Source organism: Lygodium microphyllum, chromosome 8, assembly GCF_053477565.2.
Source record: "Lygodium microphyllum isolate KBCC chromosome 8, Lygodium_microphyllum_v1.1.10, whole genome shotgun sequence".
In the NCBI taxonomy this organism is placed as follows: domain Eukaryota; kingdom Viridiplantae; phylum Streptophyta; class Polypodiopsida; order Schizaeales; family Lygodiaceae; genus Lygodium; species Lygodium microphyllum.
In genome coordinates, this window is record NC_141142.1 from 29,330,337 (window position 1) to 29,348,126 (window position 17,790).

Here is a 17,790-nt window from a genome sequence, read left to right on the forward strand (position 1 = left end):
TTCTTCAGTTCAACATTCAAAACTAGCCTCTCTCAATGGCACCACTTTGATACCATATCAAGAATCGCGTGGTGGGGCGACTTGCTTGAGCTGCTATGCCAAACACATATCATACACATAAGAGGAAGCTCACTCAAGAACACAAGAAGAGAGATGGAGGCCAATATGTTTTCTTGATGGTTTCTTCTTTTTCTTACACACACAATACAATGTACATAAAGTATAGATAACATAAAGAAAAGTAGCCTACTAAGTCAAACAATAGTGCATAACTGACTATACTAATTGATTGGCGTTATAACTATGCCAATTGTAGGTAGGTGCAACAAACTAAATATAATAAGTGATAAGTTAGTGACCATGTGAGGATCATAATGACCATTGCTATGCTAAGTATAGACACACGGACCCATCTAGCCATGCGGTCCATCATCAATCTTTGCATCTCAACACTAAAGCAATTTTATCAAGAAGCTGGCCTTTATGGCTTCCTTTTGGAAATGTAGTTTATTATTTGGAGTTCTTGTACCATTGTATTGCTATTAATATTTTATAAAGATATTTCTTCTTACTTTGTTTCACACACACACACACACACACTCTCTCTCTCTCTCTCTCTCTCAATGCACCAAGATCTATTATAAGAGGCAACACAATGGTTCGAACAAGTGTGAAACCAGCCTTATACTCTTTTTTGGTTTTTGGTTTTTTGTTTTTTGTTTTTTTAATTACCTCAACAAGAAATAAAAATTCAAGCCATCAACTTTCCTTCCTCGAGACGACTGTGGAGTCTCATTGTGGACACGAGGGGGAGGGGGAGGGCGAGGGCGAGAGGCGGCAGGCATCAGGATGGGAACCTGGGACGGCGGAACCTTGGGGGTGCGGGGGAAAGAAAGAGAGACTATTAAGCCTGGTCCTGTGGAGTCCTAGGCTACCCATGGCTTCTGTGGCTATGGCCTAGGCCTGCACAAAGTGCGTCTGTCCTTTCAGCCGTTATCTTTTCCTTCCATTTCATCAATCATTTTTCTATTCCTCGGCCTGGCGCCCCCCGTTTATATGGGCATGCTCGTCTGCTCTCAAAAATCGTAGCTCTCGATCGTTACACTTCGATCAGAATGCTCTCCTCGTGCCTGCGCTGTTCCATTTCTTGTGGATAGTTAGAGAATGCCCCTCCTGCTGCCTTCGATGGGGTTCTGATTCAATTTCCCAGCCGTTTCTACTGGTTCTTGATAATTATTAGGACTGCTATTATACTCGCATCATTGTGTTTTGGATGGGGTTTTTATCCAATTCCTAGCCCGGTCTCTTTGGTCCTTGCTGTGATTTCTCAACTTACCAGCTCCACTCTTCATTTAACGAGTCTTCTGCATCCATTTGTGTCAAAACTGCAGTGGTGGAGCCTCTCATCCTTGACCTGCACCAGCCCCATCAAGATGAACGCTCTCGCAGCGACCAACCGCTACTTCAAGCAGGCCGTGCGCCTCCTCGGTCTTGATTCGAAGATCGAACGTAGCTTGCTGATTCCGTTTCGCGAGATCAAGGTGTGAAAAAAAGCCCATCTCATTAGCAATTTTCAAAAACGTCTCCATTTGGAGTGTGATGGATGAACATTGGGGAATTATGGTTTTGGCTCTAGTACAGATGTGTATGCCTGCACTAATGGTTACACCAAATGACCAACGGTGTGCAGGTCGAGTGTACGATTCTGCGTGATGATGGATCACTCGCATCATTCGTGGGTTTTAGAGTACAACATGATAATGCCCGTGGCCCAATGAAGGGCGGAATTCGTTATCACCCAGAGGTACCTCAGTTCATTCAAAGACCAGATTCTAGTGGCATACTCCTTACAAAGATGCTTGTCTTCAATCATGTCACAAGAAGTTGTAGATAAATTCCCACTATGATTCCTACATTGTGAATCATAAGCACATCACAAGCTTTGCTAGAGAGAGACCGCACACCTAGCTAGGTGCAGTTGGGGGCATGGGGCTGCCGGCCTGGGTTTGGGGCCAGCAGCCCCCCATCCCCAACCACACGTAGCTAGGTAGGTGGTGCTTTCTAAGCAGAAGCTCATGGTGTTGAACACTATAGGGAAACAGAAGGGAAAAGAGCCACTTTTCCTACGTGGGAAATTTTTAGAAACTTCTTGTGTATGTGGTACCTGAGCTGTGACATGGTGCAGAGTCTGTTGTCTCCTGTTTGTGCTTTCTTCCCATGTGTTTTAGCAAATTATATGATTTACTTATTTTGAATTACATGTCACTCAGGTTGACCCGGATGAGGTTAATGCATTGGCTCAGTTGATGACATGGAAGACCGCTATAGCAAATATTCCTTATGGAGGTGCTAAGGGAGGGATAGGTTGCAACCCAAGAGAGTTGACCACTAGTGAGCTAGAGCGCTTAACACGTGTTTTCACCCAGAGGATCCATGACCTCATAGGAATTCACACTGATGTGCCTGCACCTGATATGGGCACAAATTCCCAGGTCTGATTCTTATTCTTTTAATTTTGCTGAATTTCACAAGCTCAAACTCTGGGTGAAGTTTCAGAGACATTGATCCTCAGTTAATTATCAATTAGTTAAACAGTTGTGCCGGCATATGATGTCTAGTCCAATCCCTGGAAGTAAACAAATGTGATGGTCTTACCTTGCATGTTGCAGACAATGGCTTGGATACTTGATGAGTATTCAAAGTTCCATGGCTACTCTCCAGCTATTGTGACAGGGAAGCCAGTGGTAAGCTTATTTTTGAATGCACTACCATTGGAGTTATGTTTCTTTCTGAAAAGTGTATCCTCGCGATTGGACCATTATGCATTCATTTTCTTTGTTGCACAATCCTGAAGTGTCACATGCATGATCCCTTTTCTGCGACCATGTACTGATTAGTGACACATGAAGCTGACCGTCTTTATTGAAGGCTCGGATTGCTGATTTAGGTGAAATCCTATGTGTGCATGAAATCAAGAAATGAGCACAAACATTCTGTGTCTGCATTTATCAAAGAACTCAAAGTTGGACTTGATGCAGGACCTTGGTGGTTCCTTAGGACGGGAGGCTGCCACTGGAAGAGGTGTGGTGTTTGCCACAGAAGCTTTGCTGGCAGACCATGGAAAATCAGTTTCTGATCAAAGTTTTGTAATTCAAGTATGACCTCCCTTATTCCTTCTAAAGTGAATAAATAAATTACTTGAATGCAAAACTACTTTCTGTTTGGCAGGGCTTTGGGAATGTTGGCTCCTGGACTGCTCAGTTACTCTTTGAGCGAGGAGCTAAGATCATAGCTGTTAGTGATATAACTGGAGCAGTGAAGAATAGCAAAGGGCTGGACATTCCTGCCTTGCAAAAACACGTTGAAAAGACTGGAGGAGTCAAAGGTTTTACTGGTGGAGGTGCGATAGATGCAAACTCTATCTTGTTTGAGGAGTGTGATGTGCTGATACCAGCAGCTCTTGGTGGAGTGTTGAACAAGTATATCTTTAAGCTTCAGTTTTTGCTTCAGAATGTCTGTATTCCTTTCAATAAAACGTTGTAAGGGAGTGATTAGAGATGTTATTAATGCGATGCAGAGAAAATGCAGGGGCTGTAAGAGCTAATTTTATCGTAGAAGCAGCAAATCATCCAACAGATCCTGAAGCTGATGAGGTGAGAATGTTATTTTGTTGGTAATATGCAGGCACTGATTCTCTTAAGGTTTAGCATGAGTGGGCATATTGAATCAATGCAGGTTTTAGCAAAGAAAGGTGTCATTGTACTTCCTGATGTGTATGCAAATGCGGGTGGTGTAACTGTGAGCTATTTCGAGTGGGTCCAGGTTTGTTTCAATTTGGAGAATGTATCAGTATTTAGTAAAGTGCACCTTGGCACCTAGTTGAAGCCTTATATTCAGGATAGAGGTCATTCTTAAAGGGTTTTGTCATGATGGCAGAACATCCAAGGTTTTATGTGGGATGAAGAGAAGGTTAACAAAGAATTGAAAAAGTACATGGAAAGAGCTTATCGAGACCTCAAGGAGAAATGTAAAGCTCATGAGTGCAACTTTCGTATGGGAGCATTTACATTAGGGATACACCGTGTAGCTCGTGCGACACTCTTACGAGGGTGGGAAGCATGAGAGTTTTGGGGAAGAGGTTTGTTTAAGGATGCTCTAGCTTCTTTTAATGGCATAATTTCCTTGGTAATACAGCTTGACACTGTTTTTTTCTTCATGGAAGAAACTTGAGAGCCCATGTTTTGGGCTACCAATTTATTTCTTCTTTGACTCCTAAAGCTTATGATCAATTTTCATCATGGTATGTATAATCGTTTGTAGATTGTTGAAGACAGTTAAACAGGCAGGAAAAAGCTTGTCCTCTTTAAGTTGATGCATTATTGGATCAATATTGATGCTCTAAACTTGGCCTGCCTCACCTGAGTGCGGAGTCCACCAGTGAAGCCACTTTTTAGCCAAAATGCCTTAGAGTGCTTGTCAGCTCCATGCAAGAATGAGTGAGATTGTATAAGAATTACACCATTGAGAAACAGCGTGTGTTTGAAAAGTGCAACTGCAGTTCTCTGCTACCATTGTAATTTTTCTTTAAAAAGCATGCTCCTGTATACAGAGGCACTGCAAAGTTTTCTTTGTATGTCTCTGAGGCATGTGTGCACGAGAAAGTGTTAGGTCCATGATGTCCTAAACTCTAGAACGAGGTGGGCACATGTCAAGTCTAGCAAGAATCACAATCAGACCCAAGCACCCCACATTTCATGCACATCAGCCCAAGATACAGTGGCAGGATCTTGAGCCCCTGAAACTCATTCTGAGTCGGCAAAGCCAATTGCTCAAGCAGGAAAATTCTGCTCCCAAAGTGAAACTACTTTTGAAATTGAATAGTGTCCATGACTATCTCATTGACAACCTTGAGAGAGTTGAGTGACCTATCAAAACCCGATTGGCTGTGAAAAAGACCATTTATGAGTCATGTCTTTCTAGAGCTTTCACAAGAGCTGCATTTTAAAGCAACTACGTACAAGGTGCTGGTCATCAATCATCACATCTTTGACACTTTGGGCCTCACACGAAGACCGTAAGCAAGGGGATTGATAAGTACCAGGTTGATTGCAGCCATTGTAAGTTGAGATCAAATGGTACATCTCTTGAGCACTCTTATTGTGTATAGTCATTTAGGCCCAATCTGTGAACAGTTAAAATGAATAATGCTGTCTTTGTCTTGTGTTTTTTTCATATCCACAAGCCCAGTCACAGCACAATGGGTTTGCAGACAAACAATCTAAGCCTAGAACCTACACAAAACTCATTACCAGTGAAGCCACTTAAATATCTTACAAGAGTGTGATTGTGCAGCTTGCACAGAAGACGTTTTGGATCTGGTTGCATGCCAGATTTGTAGATGTCTAACGTGACCCTTTACTTTCAGCATGTAAACCACTTTAGGATTCCTCAGCTTCAATCAGATTTTTCCATTTTGCTGAAATTTGTTGAATGCAACTGCATTGTTGGATCATAATACAATGAAAAGCTTGTGGATTACAAAACTCTGATCCTGATTCTTATTAAGATTGTAACTGGCATTGTTTATGGTGGCAGAAAGTGTAGGGGAGCATTCATCAACGTTTCATGGTTCTGAGGACTTAATGACATCTCACTTTGAGATTCTCTTATGAATGTGATTAGGTGACCTGGGGTGCGTCAAGTAATTAGTACATGAAGATGCTACACTCACAACTGAGTGGGCTTTATGGACAAGGCAACAAATGTCATCATTAAGTATCATGTGAAGATGGAACCCAAACTTGTGTACTTTTTTGTGGTGAAAATAGAAGAAGAGAGCAACTGCCTTCTTTTGTCCACACTGCTAATTTTATATTTAGTCATGTGTTGAGTCTGTGCGTTGTGATTTTACCCTAGTATAAAATGGAAGAACCTTGTAAGTTTGAATGCAGCAGCCATAACAACACTCATGGTATCTTACCCAAGTTTCCACTTGAAGCACAAAAGGAGAGAGAGAGAGAGAGAGAGAGAGAGAGAGAGAGAGAGAGAGAGAGATTTCATTTAAAGTACAACCCACTTTAAGATGCCATTGGCACAATCGAATGAAGCTATAAGGTCCATGTGTAGGTTTCCTTGAACTTTATTTGTAGGACTCCAAATTCCAAATCCCAAAGGTGTTTTAAAACTTCTTTATTGTATGACTTTGAAATCCAAAGTTGCTTGATTATTTTCACCCAATTGAACCCTTGCTTTTCTGAGTATTGTCCTTTGGTCTCTAGCTTGTGTGACTCTTACACATTCTTGGTGGTCTTCATCTTCTACCGTCTCATGTTTCTTCATGCCATTTAGTTGTATGACTCCAAATCCCAAGTTCCAAAGGTGTTTTAACACTTCAATTTTATTGTATCACTTTGAAATCCAAAGTTTCTTGATTATGACCTTGCTTGGTGATGTGCCTTGGTGTCATGCCCAATTGGAACCCTTGCTTTTTGAGTATAAGCCTTTGGTCTCTAGCTTGTGTGATTCTTACACATTCTTGATGGTCGTCATCATCTAATGTCTCACGTTTCTTCATGCTAGTGTTAGTTGTATGACTCCGAACCCTAGATTTGAAAGGTGTTTTAGTGCTTCAACTTTTCTGTATGACTTTGAATTCCAAAGTTACTTGATTATTCCCTTGCTTGGTGATGTGCTTGGTGACACTCAATTGAACCCTTGCTTTTCTAATATTGACCTTAGTTTGGTCTCTAGCTTGTGGTGACTCTTACACATTGTTGGTGGTCTTCATCATCTAGTCTATCATGTTTCTTCATGTCATCTATTAGTTATATGACTCCAAATGTGAGATTCCAAAGGTGTTTTAACTCTTCAACTTTATTGTATACCTTTGAAATCCAAAGTTGCTTGATTATTCCCTTGCTTGGTGGCGTGCCTTGGTGTCATGCCCATTGAACCCTTGCTTTTTTAGTATCAGCCTTTGGTCTCTAGCTTGTGTGACTCTTACACATTCTTGATGATCTTCATCATCTAGTGTCTCATGTTTCTTCATGCCACCTATTACTTGTATGACTCCAAACCCTAGATTCCAAAGGTGCTTTAATGCTTCAACTTTATTGTAGGATTTTGAATTTCAAAGTTGCTTGATTGTTCCCTTCCTTGGTGATGTGCCTTGGTCACACTCAATTGAACCCTTGCTTTTCTAGTATCGGCCTTAGTTTGGTCTCTAGCTTGTGTGACTCTAATACATCCTTAATGGTCTTCATCTAGTGTTTCACGTTTCTTCATGCCACCTATTAGTTGTATGATTCCAACTCCATGATTCCAAAGGTGTTTCAATGCTTTAACTTTATTGTATGACTTTGAATTCCAAAATTGCTTGATTATTTCCTTGCTTGGTGATGTGCCTTGGTGACACTCAATTGAACCCTTGCTTTTCCAATGTAAGCCTTAGTTTAGTCTTCTCTACCTTGTGCGATTCTTATACATTCTTGATGGTCTTTATTACCTATTGTCTTGTTTTTCTTCATGCAACCTATTGGGGGGGCCTTTTAGATGTGTGAGATTCAATTTTCCTTTGTGATATAGTGTCATTGACAATTGGAATAATGGTGTCTATTGTACCTTGTGTTTATATTCTTCCTTATTTGATTTCTTTATGTACTCTTGCTATCATTTTGTTGACTTCATCTTCAATATTCTAATTAGTTGTAGTGATCTCCATAGGTAAACTTTTATGGTAAAGAACTACTTATGAGAAAATAACATTATCAAGTGTTAGAAAACTTTCCTTTTTGGGGAGAGTCCCACCTATCTCAATTTGATATGATTAAGGATTGACTTACCTTTATTCATGCATTGGTGGTACATCCTCTTGTTATCTTTTTTATAGTTTTTCCACAAATGCAAAAGAACTTTCAATGAATTAGTTATAGATGTGAAACATAAGGGCCTACCTATTAGCATCCAGAAGCCATAAGATAAGCTAATCTTTTACAATCAATTATGCAAATGAAACATAAGAGTGTCCATATTCCTATGACTCTTTAGAATTTAGTGACATATTATGATCATCGCATCGTTCATGTCTAAGGGTTATAGACCAACCTCTTAGCATAGGTAAGCATGTATGCATGTTGGCAATTGATTCCCTTAAGGACATGTTCTCTTCTTCCAAGTCGTAAGCTTTTTGGTGTAGGTGTTCCTTTCATGTCTTTGATTCTTGGGTTGGCTTGGGTAATGTTGCTAGTAGGAAGTCATCAGGTACATTTTGTAGTTAGGCCAAGAACTTGAGTCTAACCCTCTTCCATGTGTTGTCTTGGGAGGTGATGAAAATTATTGGACAAACTTGGAAAAGTTGAATTGTGCATGAAGTAGGGTATATATATATATATATATATATATATATATATATATATATATATATATATATATATATATATATATATATATATATATATATATATATATAGATATTGTGTGTGTGTGTGTGTGTGTGTGTGTGTTGTCCTAATTTGGATAGACAAATAAAGAAGGTTGAGCATTTCCTTTTAAGCACAAAAAAAAAACCACAATTGTTGCATTGTTGGCAAACAATGTACTTAGCCACAAAAGATGGCATTAACTTGTAATTTTAATCCTCCATTGGGAACATGAAAGAACTTTTGAATGTAGTTTGCTTGAATTTGGGATCTCTTGCATTGTTGATATGAAAATAAAAGGTGACCTCAAATTGTAGTAATAATTCTTTGTTTGGGAGCATGAAATAAATTGGAAACTTTTCCCTTTCAAATTTAATCAAATTCCTCATTAAAGATAAGAGATTATCTTGATTTACGTTCAAGTGATTCAAAAATAGATGATATGCTTGAGCAAGAAAACATGAAAACATGGCCATAATGGGACAAGAGAACGTGTTAATACCATTAACTTGAAATAATTAAAGCTTCATGGGCTAGGATGGTTATAACAAAAGTTTCTAATCAACTCTAATAAAAATTATGTGAAGATGATAGACATTCAACATGAACAGAGGTGAGTGGGATCTGCTAACCTTTAGGGTGAACAGTGGGGCTTGATCTTTTGGATGAAGAAATATACATATTTTGATGAATGCATACAAATCTTTCAAGGGAAAGTAGTGTAATTTAAGCAAAGACATATCAATGTGCAAAATGACTTGGGGTCTTAGGGTTGTCTTTTGGGAACTTTGCACGGAAGGCGTGATCAATTCTTGGTTGAATACAAATTTATATCTCCATTTTGACTAAATAGGGGCCTTAGCCACATGAGAGAGACTAGCACACTTGGTTGAAATAGGAGCACATGCCTTTAGATGAAGCTTATGCAGTAAATTGTTCATTGCATATGTAGCAATTTGATGTGTGGTTGTCCCAAGGGTGATGGTCTAGTGGTTAGCAATTGGGCTCATAATCTTAAGGTTATGAATTCAAAGTCTCATTGCATGCCTCAATTGGGCTCATAATCTTAAGGTTGTGGATTCAAAGTCTCATTGCATGCCTTAATTGGTTGGACATCTATGTCACATGGGGTGTGTGTGTGTAAGCTCCACTCTTCCTTTAGATTGCAAGCTATTAGCTCTAATATTTTAAAGGGAGGTGCCCCCCTTGTTGGCACTTGGGTGTGTAGCTTATCTCAAAAAGCTTTTTGGCCATGAGTTAAAATCTACATAATACAATCTCTAAATCAAAATTTTGATACTTAATCCAAGAGCAAGGTCTTTGTTGAGAAATAGACAAATGATGTATGCTCTAGGAAGAGCTGTCCTGAATCCCATATGCACAGTGAGGAGAGTGGAACAACCCAAATTCTATAAGGCATTGTACTTGACTATCACTTTCATGTGAAATGAACACACTGTCATGATGCTTTGTACTTTTAGTTAAGTGTCTTGTCATTGTCGATCTCACACAAGATTGTGTTTATGAGTCCAAGCTAATCCATCTTGAAACCTAACTCACTTGTGTAACAATTTGTCTCTACTTGTCCATGTCATTATGAGTTTGGTCTTCATCTTTCATCCACCATAGCTTGTGTCATGCTCTAGATCCGCATCTTTTAACATGGTATCAAAGCATAGCTAAGTATGGCACAGCTCCCTATTGTTCTCATCTAGCTCAGCTTGAGTTCAGTTTAGCTCAGGACAAGTCTAAGACCTCATCTCCTACTTCTCCTTCTCCACTTAACCTTGTGGCAGCCATAGCCAACAATACCCTGCCTACTTGAAGCTCTCATATCTCTCTCTACCGGCCAAATTTTACTGAGGTTCCTTCTGGAGAAGGGTTCTCTTGCTACTAAAGCTTCTATGTGTCACTTTGAAACATCAGCATTGCCCTTTCACAAGCTCAGTATTACCAATTTTCTCAGGCTCTGTTCTATGTCTGCCATAGCCAGATCTATACCTACCTTTGATTGAGCTTCTTGATCTCCACCTACAGAGCGTAACTTCACTTGCTCTCTTCTAGACAGTCGTTTCTTGATTGAAGGTGCTTCCTCGCATCACATTAGAAGCCAACACTATGCTCTATAGGACCAGGCATTGTCAAAAAACATGAAAAAGGTGCAGAAATCGTAGACAGGGAATCGACGTCATCTAGCAACCAGTACGCCACACAATCATGCTCAAATTTATAGGGATTTTGTAGAGCTTGAAGAGAGCTACATTTCCATAAAAAAACTTTTAAAAATGATCCACTATAGCTCATGAAATCAGTAAAAATCTAGGAAGCCATAGCCAAAGCTTCAAATTTTGACATTTTTCATAGTTTCTTCTCACTGAAGTTATCAACAGTGATTTTAATCACTGAGAAATACTCTCTAAATTTCATTACATTTCTGGAAGTGCACAAGGAAGCTTAGAAGTCATCCACGAAGTTCGTGAGAGAAAGCAAATTAAGTACCGACTAGTATCCATTAATACTCAACTAGTGTCAATTTGACACTGATTCTCTTGTGTCTCTTGACACATTAAAATACAATCTTTTGTTGGTTAATTGAAGCTTATCAATATGGCAGAGCTTGAGCAAATAGCTAAATTCAATGGTGAAGGTTTTCATGCTTGGAAGGAGAAGGCCATGTATCATCTGATGCGAAAGGACTTGTGGGACCTGTTTGAAGATGATGCAGATAGCAAGAAGGAAGATGATGACGGGTTCATTGAAGAAGACCAGCTCAAAACCAAAGAATGGAAGAAGATGAATAACAAGGCACTAGGCATCATTGCGTGGGGACTAAGCGATGATGTGCTACATCATATATCTAGCATCGGAAATGCTAGAACCGCTTAGGAGGAACTTGATAGAATGTTTGGTACCCAAGCAAAGAACTCAAAGGTAAAATTACTCATGCAGTTTTATAAACTAGATATCAAAGATAGTGCTTCTATGACCACACACATTAACAAGTTCAAGAGCCTAAAAACCCAGCTTGCAACTCTTAAGAAGAATATTGATGAAGATGAAGCAATAGTCGTATTGCTTGCAAGTGTAAAAAAGGATCCATATGAGAACCTTGTGTCCACTCTAAGTAATGTTCCCAGTCTCTCACTCAAAGATATTGAGCACTCACTGCTTGATGGAGAAATAAAATTTAAAAGAAAAGATGTAAAAGACACCAGCTCAAGGGAAAATCTCCTATACACCAAAGGAGCTACTGGACCCAAAGGAAGAGGTCAAGGATTCAACACCATTCGGATGCAATGTCATTATTGTGGTAAGACTGGCCATATTGCCAGTGAGTAATCACAAGAAAAGAGCACAACATATGTAGAATGACCACCACCAAGTTCAATTCATGAATGAAGAAGAAGAAAAAGATACTCCCGCTACCATCAACAACTCTGACAGATTGTTCTAAGGAATTTGTTTCCCATAGTGGATGTAAAAACCCTACCAAGATGTAAAGTTTCAAGCCTTAACTTGACTATGCTGCCAAAGAGCTAGTCTCTTGGTCCATGTACACATGCAGGGGGGAAAAATCCAACAAGGGTAGAGACTCATCATTTGATGGGGGGTGTTGAAAAATAGACAAATGATGTATGCTCTAGGAAGAGCTTTCATGAATCCCATATGCACAGTGAGGAGAGTGGAACAACCCAAATTCTATAAAGCATTGTACTTAACTATCACTTTCATATATGAATACAATGTCATGATGCTTTGTACTCTTAGTTAAGTGTCTTGTCATTGTCGATCTTACACAAGATTGTGTTTATGAGTCCAAGCTAATCCATCTTGGAACCTAATTCACTTGTGTAACAATTTGTCTCTACTTGTCCATGTCATTATGAGTTTGGTCTTCATCTTTCATCCACCATAGCTTGTGTCATGCTCTAGATCTGCATCTTTTAATAATCTTGCCCATCTTCATGCCATTTAGAAGTGAGGCTCCCACCATTTCATTTCTTGTGTCAATATAGCCAAAATCCAATCCAAGTGGTACAAAAAACAAGTAAAATTTTAATGTCTTAGTATGTGTACATCCACCTTCTAATAGCATGAAGGATATCCTACTTTTACTCTTCACTCTAATGATCAATTTGATAAGATTAATGGATGTATGTGTATTTAGACCTTATAGGTTTTAGCTAAAAAATGTTAAATGCATTTAAAATTTTGACTTAAACTCATATCTAAAGCCATTGAGTTGATATATTTGGTTGCGACTTGTTCTAGGATGTTTCCATGCTAAAATCACAAACAAAGGAATTTTTTATTGGAAGTCAATAGAAAAACCTTCATCTTGGCCAATGGTTTCTTTCTCAAATGTGATAATTTGAATACAGATTGAGTTTTATAAGTATCCAGAGTTAGATCTTGGGCTTCACCCCCTATGACATATTTGGTACTATTCACATTAGAAACTTTTCACATTGAAATCACACACACACACACACACACACTTATCTCATAAGGGTATTGAAGCACACATTTCTCTCCAACGTCTACCAAAAACACCATATTAGAGAATTTGGGTATCTCCTAAGTCCCACTTTCAAATAAGGAGTAAAGATTTAGCCATGTGGCTAAATCTTAACCCATGCTTCAAAGTGGGACTTGGAAAGAAAACCAATATAATTATTAGGGTAGACTCCACTTTCAAGTAAGGGGACAATATTTGATCTTGTGGCCAAATATTAACTGTATTGGGAATTCCCAAACTATATGAAAATTCCCAAATTCCCTAATATAGTGCTCAAAAGTTTCTTTGATTCTCTTTTTTAACATGCACATAAATATTCTCTCATTTGCCCTTTTATTGGCAAGGTTCCCCCTTGATGCTGCTCTCTTCCCCTTGATTCCTTAGCTTAATTCCTCAATCAACGTATATGTTTGCATGGGATCTGACCATAAAAATGGAGGCACCATGCTCACTTTCAGTCAGTGTGCATTGTACAACTTTTTGTTTGCTAAGTATAGTGTTTGGTCTTCATTAGTCTTCTTGGACTTCTAATCTCAATGGCTTTGGTGCCCTCATCATTGAATTCTCATGTTTGAGCATCTTGCTATTAAGTTTTCCACACATATATTAGTTTGGTTTGTTACAAAATAATTTATATTTAACTATTAGGCTTATCATCCTCTAGGAGGATGTTAAAATTAATGTATGATAGGTGAATTAAAAATTGATTGGAGAGGAGCTTATAGAAGCTAGAATCCTAAAAATGACTTACAATAATCATCACTATAGTGGAATGTTGGTTAGCATAGGTGGTTCAGTAAGCAATTATGGTAGGATCATTTAATAACTAATTGCATAGTTTAGTTCAAATTTAGTGGTCTTCACGGCTGCTATAACATATGTTTTGCATAAAGGATTGAGTAATCAATGAAGAATATCATGTCATACGTAGTATGCTGACAACCTTGGTTAAAACAATTAGGCAAATACATATAAAAAGATACATTCCCTCTTCTTGATATTAGTAGGTATATAGGTGTCCTCATGCATTATCCACTATACATTCTCTCCTTCAAGCACTACTGTAATCAGAATACCTTAATGTAGTAGTAATATGATTTGAATTGAAATACATAGCTTGAGAAATAGTATTGTGTGCCTTTGATGTCCTCCAATCTTTGCAAGACTCATACATATTGGGTGTGGCATAGTGATGTTAAACTCAAATGTTAAAATTGGCATATGAATACCCTATAATTGAATTTTTATGACTTGCTCGTTGTCATCTAACACTGTAGCATCTATGTTAGTATAGTAATCATGCAATATAAACTTGGTATACTCTTCTCATTTGCTAACTCATTAAGCTATGATGTAGAAGTGATAATATAAGATACTAGACTATGTAATTTGATTGGTAAATTGTATTAGTATAAGCATACGCTTTCCCTTTATTGAATGATTTATTCCTACTAGTATTAATTGGATTTGGGATTTATGTGGTATGATGATAGTATTAATATGCTATTATGATTTGACTCCTATAATTCCCTTCTCTATTCTCAAACTTGTAATCATAATAGTTTGTTGTAGTACTAATACTATGAGATGTGAATTGGTCAATTGTAGCACTAATATTATGAGTTGTTGTACTAGAAATTGGTCTGTGCTATCCTTAAAATGTGAATCATAGTCGTATGTTGTAGAGCTAATAATGTGAGATGCTATACTGAGAACTACTCTATTGTAGCACTAATACTAAGATTCTTTATTGAGAACTAGTCTGTGGTATATTCGCCTATGGTATAATTTCATGAGGATTGAATATCCTCAAAAAGACATTCATAAAAAATGGATTGCTATAGTAATATTGAGTAGTTGGGTTGTAAGGACCTCATGCATACTTTATTGACATGATATAGTTAACTAATTTTTCAAGCAAACAACAAAATCATCTTATGCAAACTTCACTACTCATACTACATGTTCTCATAGTCATAATGTAGGATTGTTGAGAAATGACAAATGATGTATGCTCCAGGAAGAGATGTCATGAATTCCATATACATAGTGGAGAAAAAGGGAACCATCATGAGCCTGTAAAAAGATGTACATTCTTATCATTCAATGATGGAATACTATTGTACTTTTTCCTTTCAGTCATAGTTAGTGTCATACTCAAGATTGTGTTTATGAGTCCAAGCTTCCATCTTGGAACCTAATTCACTTGACTAACAATTGGTTTCTCTAATCTATGCCATCATGAACATTGTCATTGTGTTCCAACCACCATAGCCATGCTCTAGATCCATGCATTTCAGAATGGTATTCGTGCCATGTTGAGCATGGATTAGCTCTACTCAGCTCTTCTCTTAGTCTATCTCAATCTCAGTCCAACTCAGTGGTAGCTCATGACTTCATATTCAACTTCATTTTCATCTTCCACCTTGGGGCAACCATAGCCAGCCTACACCCTGCCTCCTTGGAGCTTTTCTATCTCTCAAACTAGAGCATATCTCTGCAAGCCTTCTTCTAGGGATACCTTTCTAACTTTAGGGTCCAACCTCTCGTCACCTAAGCCCTTGACCTTGAGCACTCCAGAGCCCAACATTGTAGAAATTCAAGCTCGCTACCTATTCTGCGCCATCATCAGGTTGTACAACCTGCATTGCCTTTGCTCACCACGATCTTCCTTGCAACTATAGGGCATTTGAAGTTGTTATATAAGCTTCTCCCCCACCAAATCTTGTGGCAAATGATTGCCTCTATAGGATGCTGTGACAAAAAAACCAATCGGTTGCTAAACCCTAGAAGAAAACTCCATGGCCATTTCACTTGAAGCTCATTTTTTCTTCATTTTTTCTCTCCTGCCACTAAAACCAAGCCTATTGCCACTCTGATTCACTAATTTAATCAGTCTCTAGCAACATTCACCCATCAAACTCGCAAGGAGGGGAGACTTTGGAAGATTTGAAGACCTCAAGACCAAGCATCTGACACCAAGTTCAAGTACTTCTCCCATTTCAAATTTTCACTTCATTCCAACTCACTAACGTCTATGCCACTCCGATTTGAGTTCTTACTTAGTTCCCAGCAAAGCATCACTCCAAATCAACAAGAGGAATCAAACATCAAGCGACAACAGCACCAAGAATCAAGCTAGTATCTTTTGATACTGCATACTGGGATTTGACGTTGCCATCCCTTGTATTTTTTGGCACATTCAAGAATTAACTCATTGTTGGTTTAATATCACTCATCTGATGCTAATGCTAAACATGAAGATTTTTAATGTGGAATGCCCAATTGATTAGATCCCTTGTATGTCACAATCTAATTGTAAAAGGATAGACATTGTTCGAGTATACTCGCAATAAGACCTCCTTCTGGGATCTATTTGAGGATAATGCAAGAGATGCAGGATAACAAGAAGGAAGATGATGAAGATGGGTTTATTGAAGAAGTCCAGCTCAACACAAAAGAGTGAAAAAAGATGAAAAACAAAGCTCTAGGAAATATGGTGTGGGGATTGTTTGACGATGTATTGCACCATATATTTGGCATTAGAGATGCTAAAAAGGCTTCAGATGAGCTTGATAGGATCTTTGGAAGTCAAGCCAAAAACTCTAAGGTCAAGTTGTTAAGGAAGTTCTATAAGCTTGACATAAAAGATAACACTTCAGTTACTATGCATGTTAACAAATTCAAAAGTCTAAAAACTCAACTTGCAAGAAAACAATAGATGAAGATGAAGCCATTGATGTACGCCTTGCTAGTGTAAACCAAGATCCTTATGAAAATCTTGTCTCTACTCTCAGCAATGTACATAATTTGTCACAGAAAGATATTGAGCTCTCCCTTCTTGATGAAGAGAATAAACAGAAGAACAAGAATGCAAAAGATGGTGTCCCGTCATCTATGGAAAACCTCTTATACACCAAAGGAGCTACTAGACCTAAAGGAAGAGGCCTAGGATTCAACTCCGACAACAAAGATCAAATGACATGTCATTATTGCGGTAAGACTGGTGGTCATATATCCAATGAATGTTTCCACCATAAAAGAGCACAACATGTGCAGAATGGTAACCATCATCAAAATCACTTCATGAATGAAGAAGATAAAGAAGATGCTTCCGCCATCAACAACAACCTTAATAGATTGTTTTGAAGAAATTATCTTTCCCATAGTGGATTTTGTTTCCCTTGGTGGATTTGCGTTGTAAAACAAACCCTTTCCAAAGATGTAAAGTTTCAAGCTTTAACTTGACTAACTACCTATGAGCTAGTCTCCCAGGCCATGTCATTATGTAGGGGGGACACAAGCTAGCAGGTGTAGGAACTCATCATTTGAGGGGGGTGTTGAGAAATGACAAATGATGTATGCTCTAGGAAGAGATGTCTTGAATCCCGTATGCACAGTGGAGAAAAAGGGAACCATCATGGTATACTATTGTTAGTGTCATATGATTCAATGATGGTATACTATTGTACTTTTTCCCTTCAGTCATAGTTAGTGTCATACTCAAGATTGTGTTTATGAGTCCAAGCTTCCATCTTGGAACCTAATTCACTTGAGTAATAGTTGGTTTCTCTAATCTATGTCATCATGAACATTGTCTTTGTGTTCCATCCACCATAGCCATGCTCTAGATCCATGCATTTCAACATGATTATAGGCTGATGTGGATATATTAGGTTTGATTGATATCTAACCCTATTTGGACTTCTTTAGCTTTGTAATCATAAGCCTAACTATGGCCTTGTATACTTGAGGGATTCTTGGTCTTCTCTCTGGTCCTCATATTTTATATACCTCATAGAAACTAAGGCCCCTACTTTTTGAGACTCTAATATTAATACTACCTAAGGCAAC

General features: G+C 38.4%; 1 protein-coding gene across 1 annotated transcript; it reads left to right on the top strand.

The window, feature by feature from the left end:
• Positions 1-831: 831 nt before the first annotated feature.
• Positions 832-5,858, top strand: LOC148032101 (glutamate dehydrogenase 1, mitochondrial-like). Its single transcript, XM_087682728.1, has 10 exons — positions 832-1,541; positions 1,691-1,804; positions 2,271-2,492; positions 2,670-2,744; positions 3,039-3,155; positions 3,229-3,479; positions 3,578-3,653; positions 3,736-3,822; positions 3,937-4,138; positions 5,596-5,858. The coding sequence occupies exons 1-9, from the start codon at positions 1,434-1,436 to the stop codon at positions 4,120-4,122; spliced, it is 1,236 nt and encodes a 411-aa protein (XP_087538854.1). The 5' UTR covers positions 832-1,433; the 3' UTR covers positions 4,123-4,138; positions 5,596-5,858.
• Positions 5,859-17,790: the final 11,932 nt, after the last annotated feature.

Bases quoted from the DNA above. Each gene is read 5' to 3' on its own strand.
- LOC148032101 (XM_087682728.1), top strand. From the start codon at position 1,434: ATGAACGCTCTCGCAGCGACCAACCGCTACTTCAAGCAGGCCGTGCGC. The intron at 1,542-1,690 runs GTGTGAAAAAAA...AACGGTGTGCAG, and splicing joins TTCCGTTTCGCGAGATCAAG to GTCGAGTGTACGATTCTGCG. The intron at 3,654-3,735 runs GTGAGAATGTTA...GAATCAATGCAG, and splicing joins CAGATCCTGAAGCTGATGAG to GTTTTAGCAAAGAAAGGTGT.